Raw genomic sequence first — 17,498 nt, 5'->3', positions numbered from 1 at the left:
AATCTTAAAAAATATTTGGGGGGGATATATGAGGTTAAATAAAAGAATTACTAAAATTAATTTCACCTATTTCTTTTTACTTTATAATGTGGCTACTAGAACATTTTTTTCAAGTACAGTCCAGGCCCAGTGTGGAGCCCCGTGCGGGGCTTGAACTCACAATTATGAGATCAAGACCTGAGCTGAGATTGAGAGTAGGATGCTTAACCAACTGAGCCATGCAAGTGACCCTAGAACATTTTTTTTTTAAGATTTTATTTATTTATTCATGAGAGACACACACACAGAGAGAGAGAGAGAGAGAGAGAGAAGGAGGCAGAGACACAGGCAGAGAGAGAAGCAGTCTCCATGCAGGGAGCCTGATGTGGGACTTGATCCCGGGTCTCCAGGATCACGCCCTGGGCCAAAGGTGGCGCTAAACTGGTAAGCCACCAGGGTTGCCCGACCCTAGAACATTCTTAATTATATACATGGCTTGCCCCTGTGACTCTTATTTCTCTTCATTAGTGCTGGACCAGAAGTTCATGAATCCTCCATCCTTTCATACAATTTAGTACCATAGTTGAGGTTGAGAGCCTAGTAGTACATAATACTAAAGGCCAAAATATCCCAAAGGAACCACTGTAAATAAGCAGCACCTGTATCCAGTTGGCTTGTCTCTTGATACTCCTCTTCTGCCAGAATGCTTAAGAAGTTGTAACTCTGTGCCTGGCTGAACTTTAAAATAGATCTTTAGCTAATGTATTAATTTTTTGTTAATGGTCTTGTTTCAAACCTCTAGATTTTTTTTTTCATTTGATGCGTATAGTTTGGAACTTTTCTTTCATCTACAACATGAACATACTAATTGTGCTGTGTTGAGTTAATCTCTTATAAGAAACTAAATTTAAAAAAATAATAAAAAAATAAATTAAAAAAATAAACTAAACAAACAAAAAGAAACTAAATTTCATAACACAAGAAAGACCTAGGGTATCTAAAGCAGCTGTGCTCATGGGGAGACAGTTTTGGTTGTCACAATTGGGAGACTATTACTGGCATGTAGTGAGTAGATATCCTGCAAGGCACAGAGCAGCCCCTACAACAAAGAATTATCCTGTTCAAAATATCAGTAGTGCCGAATTTGAAAACCCTGATCTTGCCTCTGTGTTCATTTGTGAGAACTGTAAGGTGGATGGAGTGTGTATTTGCAGGAGACTCTGACTGCTGTCGTTGCTCTCATGCTATACTATCCTTATTTAAGCAGAAAACAGCATGGTGTTGAAGTAGCACAAATGCATAATAAAAAATCCATGTACAGAATCTCTACTCTGCCATGTAGTAGCTGTGTGACTGAGCAAATTACTTGATGTCTCTGGATCTGAGATTTCTTATCTGCTCAATGAGAATAACAGTAATCTTGCCTTACCCATATCGTGAGGTTATGAAAACCAAATTAGATTTTCACTTGATTTATATTTTAGGTAATACAAAGAACATAATTTGTAACTATGTAAGTATTATACAACATTATTCATGCTGTAAATGTTCTCTTAGAATACTTTTTTCCATGGTTGCCATTAGTTCGTTTTAACTTCATTTGAAACTAATTTTGTTTACATTGGAGATCAGAGTTCTTTGCTTGGTACTTTTATTCAGAACTCTTAATAGGCGGGGGCCCCTGGGTGGCTCAGTGATGGAGTGTCTGCCTTTGGCTCAGATTGTGTTCCAGAGTCCTGGGATCAAGTCCCCCATCAGGCTCCCAGCAAGGAGCCTACTTCTCCCTTTATCTATGTCTCTGCCTCTCTCTGTGTCTCTCATAAATAAATACATAAAATCTTAAAAAAAAAAAAAAAAAACTCTAATAGTTGGAAAACACAGAAAGCCAGTCAAACCAGCTTAGGAAAAAAGAGATATATTGTAAGGATGCAGCAGAGTTTATAAGAAGCCAAGAACAGAAACTGCTGGACAGCCAGGCCTCACAGGAACCAGAATTGCAAGAAATCAGGACTGGAGGTTAATCTCTCACTCCTTTTTCTTCCTCCTCCCCTCTTTTGTGCTTCTCCGCTCTCCTCTCTGCAGACAGCTTCCTCTTTGTCTTCATTGAATTTGCATATAGCTCATCACAGCTTTCTAAAGGCTTACCACCCACAGCCAACTCAAGATTTTCCTTTATTTCTTGGGTCAAATTCCAGAGAAGGAAAGTTTGTGGACTTTGCTTGATTTTTAAACTCAGCCACATAAGGCATAGATTACTGGCCAGCCTTATATATGCCATCTTATCAGGGTCTATGGTTGGTGAGGCAGATTCTTCCAGAACATGAGTTGGATGATTACCCTCAAACTTGTCTGTATATATAGGCAGTTTGAATGTGGATCGTATTTCGTGTGTATTTTCTTTTTCTTTTTTTTTAAGATTTTATTTATTTATTTATGACAGACACAGAGAGAGAGAGAGGCAGAGACACAGGCAGAGGGAGAAGCAGGCTCCATGCAGGGAGTCCCATGTGGGACTTGATCCTGGGTCTCCAGGATCACACCCCGGGCTGAAGGCAGCACTAAACCACTGGGCCACTGGGGATGCCCTCATGTGTATTTTCTATATTTTTATCTAGCTATGTGGTCTTGAGCAAACAAACCTTGCTTTTCTAAGCCTCTTCATCTTTAAAACAAAGGTATTAAAAAAAAAAAAGGTATTTGATCAGTGGTTATTAATCAGGGACAAACATGAGATTGAGCTACAGAGCTTTTTGAAAAATAACCCATGACTAGGGCACCTGCGTGTCTCAGTCAATTAAGCTTCCAAGTCTTGGTTTTGGCTCAGCTCATGATCTCAGGGTCATGGGATCTAGCCCTTCATTGGGCTCTACACTCAGTGGGGAGTCTGTTTCACTATTCTCTCTCCCTCTGTCCCTCCCCTGTTCACACTTTCTCTCTTTCTCTCAAATAAATGAGTAAATCTTAAAACAAAAACCCATAACTAAGGTCAGTTTCCAGGGATTTGATCAGTAAGTCTGAGATCAAACCCATGATTTTTTCAAAAAATATTTTTAGTTTTTTTTTTTAATTCAAAGAAACAATGAAAAGGCCCCAAATGACCAATTATGTTACTATATAGATAGCTACTGCATACTTTTTTAAAAAAGATAATCATGTTTACTTTTAGAAAATCCATTTGCCTTCTCTTCAGTTTCTTTTATCAGTGTTTTGTAATTTTCAGAGCACAGGTCTTTCACCTCCTTGGTTAAGTTTATTCCTTAGTATTTTATTCTTTTTGGTACAATTATAATGTACCTGTTTTCTTATTTCTCTTTCTGCTATTCCATTATTAGTGTACAGAAACACAATAAATTTCTGCGTATTAATTTTGTACCCTGCTACTTTATTGAATTCACTTACTCTGGTAGTTTTTTGGTGGAATATTTAGGGTTTTTTATGTATAGTATCATGTCATCTGCAAGTAGTAATAGTTTAACTTCTTCTAATAATTTTTTTTGTAAAGATTTTATTTATTTATTCATGAGCGACACAGAGAGAGACAGACAGAGGGAGAAGCAGGCTCCATGCAGGGAGCGTGACGTGGGACTCGATCCCAGGTCTCCAGGATCAGGCCCTGGGCCGAAGGCGGTGCTAAACCACTGAGCCACCTGGGCTGCCCAACTTCTAATATGGATGCCTTTTATTTCTTTGCTCATTTGACTGCTGTGGTTGTACCACTTTCTTACACTGTATACAGAAATAAACTCAAAATGGATTAAAGAGCTAAATGTGAGACCTGAAGCCATAAAACTCATAGAGGAACAAAGGCAGTAATTTCTCTGACATTGCTACAATAACATTTTTTGTAGACATGTCTCCTAAGGCAAGGGAAACAAAAGCAAAAATAAATTGTTGGAACTACATTAATATAAAAAGCTTTTGCACAGCAAAGAAAACCATCAATGAAGCAAAACAACATACTGAATGGGAGAAGATATTTGCAAATGATATATCTAATAAGGGGTTAATATCCAAAATACTTAAAAAGCTTACACAACTCAACACCAGAAAAACAAATATTTGGATTATAATAAGAAGGCCTGAAAATACTAATTCGAAAAGATAGATGCACTCCTATTTTTATTACACCATTATATACAATAACCAAGATATGAAAGCAGCCCAAGTGTCTATTGATAGATGAATAAATAAATTGTGGTATGTATGTGTGTGTGTGTATATACGTATATATATATATATATATATATATATATATATATATATATATAATGGAATATTTTGTAGCCATAAGAAAATGAGATCTTGCCATTTGTGACAACTTGAATAGACCTGAGGTGGGGGGGGTGGGGTATGACAAGTCAAATAAGTCAGAGAAAGACACCATATGGTTTCACTTATATGTGGAATCTAAAAAACAAAACAAATAAATTAATAAAAAAACAGAATCAGATTTATAAATGCAGAGAACAAACTGATGATTGTCAGAGGAGAAAGGGTGTAGGGGATGGATAAGATAGGTGAAGGGGAGGGGAGATAGAAGCTTCCAATTATGAAATAAATTCATTGAGGGAATAAAAGGCACACAGCACAGGGAATATAGTCAGTGGTGGGATCCCTGGGTGGCGCAGCGGTTTGGCGCCTGCCTTTGGCCCAGGGCGCGATCCTGGAGACTCGGGATCGAATCCCACGTCAGGCTCCCGGTGCATGGAGCCTGCTTCTCCCTCTACCTGTGTCTCTGCCTTTCTCTCTCTCTCTCACTGTGTGCCTATCATAAATAAATAAAATAAAAATTAAAAAATATATATATAGTCAGTGGTATTGTAATAGTATCACAGAGTGACAGGTGGAGGCTACACTATGGTGAGGGTAGCATAACACAGAGATGTTGACTCACCATGCTATATACCTAAAACTAATATAACATTGTGCATCAGTTATACTCATGTAAAAAAATTAGATTAAAAAAACTTATCTAATTGTACACTTTAAAAAAATCCAAATGGTATAGACAGGTAAAAATAAAAAGTGAAGGACCACTACCCAGTAATAATTATTGTTAGAATATCTGTGGAGGTTTTTTGTTCATTTGGTTTTTTTGTTTGTTTGTTTGTTTGTTTGTTTAAGTAGGCCCCTGCCCAATGTGAGACTCAAACTCATGATCCTGAGAGATTAAGAGTCGCATGCTCTATGACTGAGCCAGCCAGGTGCCCCTTTATTTGTTTTTTAAATATCCTGGCAATTGTGATGTGTCCCATGGTTCCTTAAAGGTCACTCTGTTGCCAGACTTCTTTGATTAATTCCTTTCTTGAAAGAGAACATACTTTTGGGGCACCTGGGTGGCTCAGTTGGTTAAGCATCTGCCTTCAGCTCGGGTCATGATCCCAAGGCCCTGGGAGGGTTCCCTGCTTAGTGGGAGTCTGCGTCTCTCTCTCTCTCTCTCTCTCTCAAATAAAATAAAATATTTTATTTATTTACTTACTTACTTACTTATTTATTTATTTATTCATGAAAGACACAGAGGAGAGAGAGAGACAGAGACACAGGCAGGGGAGAAGCAGGCTCCATGCAGGGAGCCCGATGTGAGACTTGATTCTGGGACTCCAGGATCACGCCCTGGGCCAAAGGCAGGCGCCAAACCACTGAGCCACCCAGGAATTCTCAAATAAAATCTTTTTAAAAAAGGAAAGAAAGGGATCCCTGGGTGGCGCAGCGGTTTGGCGCCTGCCTTTGACCCAGGGCGCGATCCTGGAGACCCGGGATCGAATCCCACGTCGGGCTCCCGGTGCATGGAGCCTGCTTCTCCCTCTGCCTGTGTCTCTGCCTCTCTCTCTCTGTGTGACTATCATAAATAAATAAAAAAAATAAAAAAAAAATATTTAAAAAAGGAAAGAAAGAGGGATCCCTGGGTGGCGCAGCGGTTTGGCGCCTGCCTTTGGCCCAGGGCGCGATCCTGGAGACCCAGGATCAAATCCCACATCAGGCTCCTGGTGCATGGAGCCTGCTTCTCCCTCCGCCTGTGTCTCTGCCTCTCTCTCTCTCTCTCTATGACTATCATAAATAAATAAAAATTAAAAAAAAAAAAAAAAAAAAGGAAAGAAAGAGAACATACTTTTAAGAATTCCTCAAAAAAATAAAAAAATAAAAATGCCTAAAGTTGCTTTCATTTTATCTGTCCCCAAGAGTATAAATTATTTACATCCTAATGTACAAGTTTACGCACGTCAGATAACAAAAGTTCTGTCTGTCGTGTGCATCAGACTTTTACAGCAAACGGAATTTTAAGTACTGCACTAGGCAGTAAAATCTCCAGTTTCCCTCAACCCTGCCAGGTCTTTCACTCTGCTACTACAGAAGCTTTGCCAGTTAGTTACTGCTGAGCTGCTGCACCCTGAAGTCTGGTGGGTTAATAGCATGAGCTATAGAGCTCATCTGCTTCAAGTCCTACTTCCCAGCCTTTGACCTTGGGCAAACTATATTACTTAACTACCCTGAGCCTTATTTTTCTTATTTACAAATCATAGGAAATGTTCAATTCATTGGATAGTCATGGAGAACCAATAACAGCACTTGCAAAGCACCTACCACAAAGCATCGTATAAGTGCACCTCCTCAGTAAATGGTGTTAACCTCTTTATTATTGAAGTAACTTTGGGATTCAATCTTAGGCTTAGCCCTTATTTACCAGTGGGATTTGCACCTCCTCAGAACCCTAGAATGTTTTAATTTTTTATTTTTTTTTTAATTTATGATAGTCACAGAGAGAGAGAGAGAGAGAGGCAGAGACACAGGCAGAGGGAGAAGCAGGCTCCATGCACCGGGAGCCCAACGTGGGATTCGATCCCGGGTCTCCAGGATTGCGCCCTGGGCCAAAGGCAGGCGCCAAACCCCTGCGCCACCCAGGGATCCCTTTTTTTTAATTTTTTTTTTTTTAATTTATGAACCCTAGAATGTTAAAGCTAGAAGGGACTTAGCATTATCATCTTGTATGATGGTTTTCAAATGCTGGTTTTTTGGGGCAGGTGGTCCTAGGGTTTCTTTGAGTTCCCTTGGGGACTAGCAGAGCTCTGAGCCACCCACACCTGCCTGAGCCAGCAGAAGCAGGAATGCTTTTATCTGTTTTGCACAGTAGAATGCTGTGTAAGATTTCATCTGGGAAAAGAATTTAACTCCTTAAAAAAAGCTGTAAGAAGAAAAAATCATCACTGATTTAATATAATATGTTCTTTATACCGACAAGCAAACAAGCCCACTGACTTGTACAAGGTCACGCAGTGAATTTATGGCAGAGCTAAGGTTCTCCCTTAATTCCCAGAACATACATTAAGCAAAATAGTAATGAAGTCATTTTCTGTAGATGGTTTTAGAAGCTGATTGTTATTTCACTGATTAGCGTCTCTTTTGCCCTTGAGACATTTCCTTTGTGATAGTATATCAGGTTTTTCTTTTGACAAAGACTAGTATGTCCTATACTGAAATAACTGATACAGCCCTGAGATACCTGTTATAGCTTTAGCCTGTTCATTTAGCTTTTAAAATTTGGATTCTGTCCATCCTCATCCTTAAAATATCTGCAGAATAATCTACTGCTTTTTATTCCATGGTCATTGGCCCAGGCTAGGTTTTACCACTTCTTCCCTCCATATTCATTATTACACAGACTTCTTTTAGTGTCCTTGCCTCTTTTTTCTTTCACTGTTTCACACTATTACCAGAGTTCTCTCTCTCTCTCTCTCTCTCTCTCTCTCTCTCTCTTTTTTAAGATTTTATTTATTCATGACAGACACACAGAGAGAGAGGCAGAGACATACGCAGAGGGAGAAGTAGGCTCCCTTTGGGGAGCCTGATTGTGGGACTCGATCCCAGGACCAGGACCTGAGTTGAAGACAGATGCTCAACCACTGAGCCACCAGGTGCTCCCAGAGTTCTCTTTCTAAAATAAAGAGCTCTGGATGCCTGGTTGGCTCAGCGGTTGAGCATCTGCCTTCTGCTTAGAGTGTGATCCTAGAGTCCTAGGATTGAGTCCCACATCAGGCTCCCTGCATGGAGCCTGCTTCTCCTTTTGCCTGTGTCTCTGCCTCTCTCTTTCTGTGTTTCTCATGAATAAAAAAATAAAATCTTTAAAAAAAATAAAATACAGAGCTGATCTTGGTCAGTCCCTTTAAAAATGTTGGGGTGCTTGGAAGATCATGTGACTCTTGATCTCTGAGTTGTGAGTTCAAGACCCACATTGGGTGTAGAAATTATTTAAATAAATAAATAAACTTAAAGAAAAAGGTTAATGCCTCGCTTTGCTTTCGTTGTCTAGGTTTACTCTTCAGAATGGCATCTAAAGCTCTTCCCAAATGTGGTCCTCAGCTTCTCTTTCTTCTTAATGTTATTCACTCTTGTCGTATTGACATAATACTCTTACATTAAGTTTCCAGTTCTTCCAGGCACACTCCCATACTTTTCATCATACTCTTCCTTCTGTCTGGACTGCTCACCTCACTCCTCATTTTCAGCCTCAAATTTCACTTCCAAACAAGTCACCCTAACCTGCAGCTCTGTTCATCCCAGGGCCTGCAGAGTAGAAAGTCATTTTTCTATTTTTATGGTATCTTAATTTCTAAAATAGGTGATCATCTTTAAAAGCTTCCAAAATCAGGACAGTTGTTTGAAGTCTTATGGTGTTGAGTCCCAGAAAAATGATTCTACTGAATATGAGTACAGACTAGGATCATATGGGTCATACTGTCTCCCACAGGTGACCCCAAGGACATAAACCTTTCTTTTTCATTGCTTTGAAATGCTTTTGACAAAGAAAATGTTCTTTACATTGTTTTTAGAACAGATGTCATGGATATATATATATATATATCCATATCCATCCCTTAAGCATGTCATGAAATACTTGCATATAATGGCGATGCTACTGCTACTTGGGTTGATTTTTCTAGAATGAGAATAGATATCTGGGAGCTCTAGCTATGCCCCCTTGTGGATCTCCTTTTGACTTCAGCTATGGAACAGAAATAACCTAATTGGCTCAACATGACAGAATCTTTGTAAAATGATAACCTGAGTCTGGAAACCCATATTATGGTTTTATCTTTTTTATGATAACGGTGATTTCTGAAAACAGTAATTTCATCTACTTTATTTCTGTATGAATAATTTAAATAACTTTTTGTTTCATCTAGATTGTCTTACAAGGACATGCAACAAGAGTAACTGCTAAGTCCCAGCAGAGTGGAGAAAAGGCATTTCGATGTGAATATGATGGATGTGGAAAATTATATACAACAGCTCATCATCTTAAGGTATATATATAGGAAATGCTGTATTTAGTTATGACAATACCTAGGACATTAAATGCCAAAATAATGCCAGTGCCATTATTTTTCCTCACTTATCAAGATATAGACACACACACTTATACATGGGCCACGCAAAACCCTATGCAGATTTTAGAAACTGTCAATTCTTTGAGAGCTTGGACTATGTGTTCTTCATCTCTGTCTTCCTAATGTCTGCCATACTTCCTGGCAGATGGTAGGTACTCTATATATTTGAATATATTTTTTTGTCAGATGTGAAATTTATAAAGTTTTATGAGAGATGTGTGTGTAATCATTCTGTTAATAGTGATCTGGTGAAATCTAGCAGAAGTTGGTGTTAATTTGCCCTTTCTTTCAAATATACAGGCCAAGTATTTTGATTGCAGCTAAACACAACATTCCACGGCACAGTAGCTAACACTTATACTGAATAACTTACAGAGGGTCAGGAGGTGGGCATTTAGCATATTTGGAGTAGCAGCCCTAGAGCCCACCCCCATTACTTACTGGTATGTAACCTTGACATGTTACTTGGTGTCTTAGTGTCTCATTTTCCTTATGATAAAAGCACCTCCCTCACAGAGTGGTTGTGAGAAATAATTAAGGAAGTTATACGCTGGTTTTTGACTGCATGAGAGGTTGTTCAGAGGTCAACTGTAATTCAGCAGAGGGAAAAAAATAGGTCTGTCTTGAGACCATCTACATGAGGAATGCCTACAGGAAATAGAATCATGCCTGCATTTTAATGACAGGTCCATGAGAGATCACACACGGGAGACCGGCCCTATCAGTGTGAGCATCTAGGCTGTGGGAAAGCATTTGCAACAGGTAAAGATATGACTTTTCTTTATTTCATGGTTCCATTTAGGGAGCAAGCAGAGACTGGCCAGGGGCAGAAACTGACCCCTTGCCTTGGTCTGAATTAGTGGATGCACAATGACCAGTTTTTCAGTCTCTCCCTTAACTTTCTCTTGTCCTGCTTGCTCTATTCTCTCTCTCTCTCTTTCCATTTTTCTCCTCAGGCCTATTTCTGCCTACTATGTTTGGTGTTTCACTCCACATTCTACTTTCTTTTAGCAGAAAAGTAAAAGCTGAGCATTAGAAGCTGACACAGAATTTAATGTTAGGATAGACCTGTGGGAACCATGAGCAACTGGCACTTTGCAGGGCTTGGAGCTTTCCTGGGTTATATCCAGCAGGGCCAGGACTAGTACCAGGCCTCCTGACTTCCACCCTATTCCTCATTTAATGTCTCAATTCTACTTCAGGCTTTTGGAGTATGAGTTGTGAACATCTAGTAAGATTGGGGCACTTTAAAAAAAGGAAACACATATAACCTCTTCTAGACAGAGATGAACTATTGAATTTCCAACATGGCAGTCCTTAGCTGTCATACTCTTGTACAGTATTAATAGTTGTTTTGTTGCGTTTGCCTAGTATTATATCCGTGGTGTTTACTGTATTTTTCAGTAGTTTAATCTAAACTACTAAACAGTGCATGCTTAGAGGGGTCTCATGTCATTAAATTCCTTTTAAATTTTTCTTAAAGGTTATGGACTAAAAAGTCATGTCAGAACTCATACAGGAGAAAAGCCATACCGATGTTCAGAAGATAATTGTACTAAGTCTTTCAAAACTTCAGGAGATCTACAGAAACATATCAGAACTCATACAGGTACTAGTGTGAACAAATACCATATCTAGGTCAGGATTGATTGAAAGCCAGGAATTTTGTTTTGTTTTGTTTTTTAATTTTATTTATCAGCATGCATGTGTGCTCATGAGGGGGGAGGTGGGGAAGTGGCAGAGGGAGAGGGCAAGGGACAGACTCCTCGATAAGCCATGAGTGCAGAGCCCCATGTGGAGCTTGATCCCAGGACCCTGAGATCATGACCGAAACCGAAGTCAGCAACTTAACTGTGAGTCACCCAGGCACCCTGAATTTAGGAATTCTTAATCTGCAGGGAAAGGACTTAGGGAAGGAGTCTCTGGAATTTTCAGAGTTAGATTCAAGGGTTTCTCTTAAACTCTTAAAATTCCATGCACCTTACCATTTGTGCATGTGTATACTCCTTTCCAGAATGAGGGCCCATAATCTGGTTAGATTCTCCAAGGAGTGGCGGAGCACCTGGGTGGCTTAGTTGGTTAAGTATCTGACTCTTTTTTTTTTTTTTTTAAGATTTTATTTATTTATTCATGATAGACATAGAGAGAGAGAGCGAGGTAGAGACACAGGCAGAGGGAGAAGCAGGCTCCATGCCGGGAGCCCGACGCAGGACTCCATCCTGAGACTCCAGGATCGCACCCTGTGCCGAAGGCAGGCACTAAACCGCTGAGCCACCCAGGGATCCCCAAGTATCTGACTCTTGATTTCAGCTCAGGGTTATGGGATAGAGCCCCAAGTCAAGCTCCATGGTCAGCATGGAGTCTGCTTGAGATTCTCTCTCTCCCTCTGCCCCTCCTCCTGCTCATGCTCTCCTCTCTCTCTCTCTCTCAAAATAAATAATTAAAATCTTAAAAAAGAATAAAAAAGGATTTTCAAAGGGGTCCATGTCCCAGAAAGATGAACAATAGTCATAGATTACCAGCCCTCTCAGCTTGTAGGTGTTATTCAATTCCTTCTCAGTTAAGCATTTCTTCTTCTGTATTAGCTGCTACTAAAGAAAATGTACTCCTAACAGCCCCACAAAAAGGCTTCTTACTTCTTCACAATCTTCTCTCATCCCCTTTACATTTTCTTCTCTTATTTTCCTAAAAGGTACTTTGTTTTTGTTTTTGTTTTTTTAATTTTTTTATTTATTTATGATAGTCACAGAGAGAGAGAGAGAGGCAGAGACACAGGCAGAGGGAGAAGCAGGCTCCATGCACCGGGAGCCTGATGTGGGATTCGATCCCGGGTCTCCAGGATCGCGCCCTGGGCCAAAGGCAGGCGCCAAACCGCTGCGCCACCCAGGGATCCCCAAGGGTACTTTGTTTTTATCTCACCTCTACTCCCTTTCTTGTACTTGATTATTTGTAGAATCAGAATACCAATTATAAAGGTAATTATTTGCTTTGGATGAGAGTTGGAAGAATTTCAGAAACTGTTGATAAAAGATGCTGTAATAACCTGTTGACTAAGCTTATCTATAGCTTAATAATTTAGTTTGAAATTTTACTACAAATGTTTTATTTTATTTTATTTTATTTTATTTTATTTTATTTATTTTATTTTATTTTATTAAGATTTTATTTATTCATGAGAGACACAGAGAGAGAGGCAGAGACACAGGCAGAGGGAGAAGCAGGCTCCATGCAGGGAGCCTGATATGGGACCTGATCCCAGGACTCCAGGATCACACCCTGAGCCGAAGGCAGGCGCTAAACCCCTGAGCCACCCAGGGATCCCCTACAAATGTTTTATTTTTATTTTATTTTTTTTATTTTTATTTTTTTTAATTTATGATAGTCACAGAGAGAGAGAGAGAGAGAGAGAGAGAGAGGCAGAGACACAGGCAGAGGGAGAAGCAGGCTCAATGCACCGGGAGCCCGACGTGGGATTCAATCCCGGGTCTCCAGGATCGCTCCCTGGGCCAAAGGCAGGCGCCAAACCGCTGCGCCACCCAGGGATCCCTATTTTTATTTTTTTTTAAAGATTTTATTTATTTTTTCATGAGAGACTGCGGGGGGGGGGGCGGGGCAAAGACACAGGCAGAGGGAGAAGCAGGCTTCATGTAGGGAGCCTGATGTGGGACTCCCATCCTGGGTCTGCACGATCAGGCCCTACTGAAGGTGGCGCTAAACTGCTGAGCCACCTGGGCTGCCCCCCTACTAATGTTTTAAACATAGTATAACTTTATCCCCAGATACTTTTTTTTTTTTTAAGATTTTATTTATTTGAGAGAGAGAGGAGCATGAGAAGGGAGAGATTCAGAGGGAGAAGCAGACTCCCCACTGAGCGGGGAGTCCGATGTGGAGGTCCATGCAGAGCTCCATCCTGGGACTCCAGGATAATGACCTGATCTGAAGGCCGACACTTAACTGACTAAACTACCCACCCAAGTGCCCCAATCCCCAGATACTTCTAAGTATTCTGAAATAGTTTAGCAAATTTCCACTGAGGACTTGTCTATCAAAGTTTAGCTTTTAGTTCAAATATGATCCCACATAGGCTTTGCTTTACAATGTTTAGGAACAAAGCCTTAATCTCTGCTTCTATTTCATCCATGTACTTATTTTTATCCATTGTTCTCAGGGGCAAATGTTTCCAAATTCCTGCAAATTCTATTTGGATTTGCTATATAATGTCAATCTGTTACATAAAAGTTACATAAAAACATAATCTAGTTCCATTAATATTTGGTCAAAACATTGGAATTGGAATTTCTTTGTTGTATTCATTTAGCAAACCACATATTCATGCATCAATTATTAAATCATGAATATTTTCATTGGTAAAAATGTTGGATTGAGTAAGGCGGCTTCAGGAGTGTTTATTACAAACAAGTGATTTCAGAGCTAGGATAGTCTGTATGACACCATGGGGATTGTTAGAATGCTGGATTCCTTATCACAGCATGTTAGAGCTGGGAAAACGTTAAGGGCATCAGGATTCAGAGAGGAGAAGGGACTTAGCTAAGACAAACTGTTTTCCTTAGGTTAACACATTGGAAAAAAAAAAACTTTCTCTAAAGAAAGGATCAGAGGTTCCTGCCTTTTTTTTTTTAATTTATTCATTTTTTTATAATAAATTTATTTTTTATTGGTGTTCAGTTTGCCAACATACAGAATAACATACAGAATAACCCCTAGTTCGTTTCCCAGAGTTAGGAGTCTTTTTAATTTATTCATGAGAGACACAGCGGGAGACAGAGGCAGAGACACAAAGGCAGAGGGTGAAGCAGGCTCCCCAATGGGGAGGGCAATGCAGGAATCCATCCCAGGACCTGGGTTCATACCCTGAGCTGAAGGCATACGCTGGACTACTGAGCCACCCAGGCATCCTGGTTCCTGCTTCTTTATAAATGATTTCATACTTGAGGGAAGAAATATTTTGGAATGGTTTTTACCAGCAAGCAGAGTATAATTTTACTTAACCAAAAGAAAAATAACAAACTTTTATATCTATTTATTTACACACGTACAGAGATTTTTTTTTTTTTTAACCACAAAAGTTGCTTGCTTAATTTGAGCTCGGTCTGAAAAGTACATATGGGAATCAAAACCAAAGGCTACATTTTCTGCCTGACAGTTAAAAGCTAAAGGCCCTTTGGGTTCTGAGTTTGTGTAAAGCAAGTATGAAGAAAAAGAATATAACTGGCAGAACAGACTTTTTTCTAAGCTTAGATTATGAGAATAGTAATATATTCAGCAAGTATATGTAATATGTGTTATGTGCTAGACGCCAGATTTTTTAAAAAACAAAAGTTTTTTCAAGGTATTACAGAATAAATAAAGTTAGGAGATAAGCTTTTGTGGGGATTCTAGGGTTGTGCAAATATAATTTTTTTCCAGTTTATCAAATTTTTTATTTTTATTTTTTGTTCAAATCTAATTCTTGACTTTTTCTTTTGTATTTCTTTATGATTTTCTTTCTCTGCTTTTCTCAGATCATTTTTTCTTTTTTTTTCTTTGTTTTTTTTGTTTTTTTTTTTTTTTCAGATCATTTTTTCATATGCCCACCTGAATGACTCCATCTTGGAAAGTCATGCAGTCAGTGATGAGTTTTGAACAATATTCAACTTTCCCTACAGAAATTTATTTCTTCATTCATTCATTCATTCATTCATGAGAGACACACACAGAGAGAGAGGCAGAGACACAGGCAGAGGGAGAAGAAGCAGGCTCCATGCAGGGAGCCTGACGTGGGACTCGATCCCGGAACTCCAGGATCACGTCCCAGGCTGCAGCAGGTGCTAATCCGCTGAGCCACCCTGGCTGCCCTCCCTACACAAATTTAAATTTGGAGTAGAAGATGCTACTTACAGGGGGGAAAAAAGAAAAAAAAAAACCCTGAAAGGGAAGCCCAGTACAGGAAACCTAGAGTCTTAAGCATGCTTGTAGGCAGAATTGAAGGATAAGACATTTTGCTTTTCTGTATTTTTATACCATTTAACTTACTTCTTTTTGTAATTGCAGGAGAAAGGCCCTTTAAATGTCCCTTTGAAGGCTGTGGTCGGTCTTTTACAACATCAAATATCAGAAAAGTGCATATTAGGACACACACAGGAGAAAGACCTTATTACTGCACAGAACCAGGATGTGGGCGGGCATTTGCCAGTGCAACCAATTATAAAAATCACGTGAGAATACACACAGGTAACAGTCTCTGATTTCTTTGTCTTCTGTCTTTCTTCTATAAACCATTTTTCAGTAACTCCTTCCCTCCTCCTTCTACCACCTGGCATAGTGGAGGGGTAATCACACAACTTAAAAAAAATACAACTTCACATTAGCATTTATGCATTCATTTATTCAGCAGACAGTTAACTGAACACTGTTGTGTGTTTCCCTGCCAGGCATCCAAGACACAGAGACAGAGAAGACATTGTCAAGGGCAGTTGAATTGGGGAGAGATGAACTATACTTCAGTAAAAATGAATAAATAAATTCATTAATCAAAGTATGTGATTCACTGTTATTTAGTATATTCACAGGGTTGTACAACCGTCACCACAGTCCAATTTTAGAACATTCTCATTCCATCTAAAAGAAACTTCATACTTATTAGCAGTCTTCTCTCACCTGCATCCCCCAGCCATAAGCAGTCATCATTCTGTACTTATGGATTTGCCCATTTCTGGACATTTGCTACAGATAGAATCGCGTAACGTGGTGTTTTTCATAGGTCATCTTTCACTTAGCATAATGTTTTGAGGTTCAGCCATGTCACAGCTTATATCAGTAGTTCTTTCCTTTTAATTATTGAATAGTAATAATAGTAATATATAATATAATATATATTATATATAATAATAGTAATTATATGAATGTATCACATTTTATTTATTCATTCAACAGTGGCTTTCACTTTGGCTGTTAGGAATAAGGCTGCTATGAGTATTCACTACTAGTTTTTGTGTGAATTATGTTTTCATTTCTCTTGGGTATATACTTAAGAGTGGAATTGCTGGCTCATATGGTAACTGTGTTTAACATTTTGAGGAACTTCCAAACTGTTTTTCACAGTGGCTGCATCATTTTACAGTCTCTCCAGCAAAGTGTGAGTGTTCCAGTTTCTCCACAGCACAGCTAACATTATCTGTCGTTTTGATTATAGCCATCCTAACAAGTGTGAAATGGGATCTATCTCACTGTCCTTTTGATTTGCATTTTCCTGATGTGCTAAAGATGTTGAGCTTCTTTTTCAGTGCTTCCTGACCATTTGTAGGTCTTCGGAGAAATGTCTACTCAGATCCTTTGCCCATTTTTCAAATTTCGTTCTTTTTAGAGTTGTAAGAATACTTTATTATATTCTGGATACAAATCCCTTATCAGATATTTGATTTACAGATATTTTTTCCTTTTTTGTGGGTTGTCTTTTCACATCCTTGATAGTATCATTTTCAGTACAAAGGTTTTTAATTTCAGTGCTGCACTCTGAGAATCTGTTTTTAATGGTTGGGAAGGGAAAGGCCAATGGGAGGCTAAGGCAGGATGTGCATTCGTTTTTCAAGAAGTTGTTTAATGCATTGTCTTGATTACTAATATTAAGAGTAAGTTTGCAATCATTTAAAATTAAAAGACATTTTTACAGAATGGAACTTTAGTTGCAGTGTTTCCCTGGCTGCATTCCCTGGATCCCTGGGTATCTCTGGAAATCTTTTCAGGGATCTACAATAATCCCTTCCCTTTGGAGAGAGTACATTAACAAATTTTAATATGTCTATGGGCAGAGAAGAAGCTTTAAGAGGATTTAAAGACCATTTGAGGTTTTTTTTGTTTTGTTTTGTTTTAAGATTTATTTATTTATTTATTCAGAGAGAGTGAGAGAGGGGCAGAGACACAGGCAGAGGGAGAAGCAGGCTCCATGCAGGAAGCCTGACGTGGGACTCCATCCATGGTCTCCAGGATCACACCCCGGGCTTCAGGTGGCGCTAAACCGCTGCGCCACCCGGGCTGCCCCCCATTTGTTTTTTTTAGAAAAAAAAATCACTCAGTCCATGTTATAGAAAGAAGTTAAAGGGAAATGAGACCAATAGCGAAGAAAATGAGGGCTGTTAG

At 39.2% G+C, this 17,498-nt stretch overlaps 1 protein-coding gene across 2 annotated transcripts in view; it reads left to right on the top strand.

Annotated features, from left to right (window-relative positions):
• The window catches only part of ZNF143 (zinc finger protein 143), a 60,257-nt gene that overhangs the window by 24,302 nt on the left and 18,457 nt on the right, over positions 1-17,498 (top strand). For both annotated transcript variants that reach the window (XM_026008279.2, XM_026008280.2), the window contains exons 8-11: positions 9,159-9,278; positions 10,049-10,124; positions 10,846-10,971; positions 15,414-15,593. In XM_026008279.2, the coding sequence (XP_025864064.2) occupies positions 9,159-9,278; positions 10,049-10,124; positions 10,846-10,971; positions 15,414-15,593 (502 nt within the window). The remainder of the gene's footprint in view (positions 1-9,158; positions 9,279-10,048; positions 10,125-10,845; positions 10,972-15,413; positions 15,594-17,498) is intronic.

This window comes from Vulpes vulpes, chromosome 11 (genome assembly GCF_048418805.1).
Source record: "Vulpes vulpes isolate BD-2025 chromosome 11, VulVul3, whole genome shotgun sequence".
Taxonomy (NCBI): domain Eukaryota; kingdom Metazoa; phylum Chordata; class Mammalia; order Carnivora; family Canidae; genus Vulpes; species Vulpes vulpes.
Note: the sequence above shows the minus strand (reverse complement) of the source record. Positions and strands in the feature narration are given on the sequence as shown.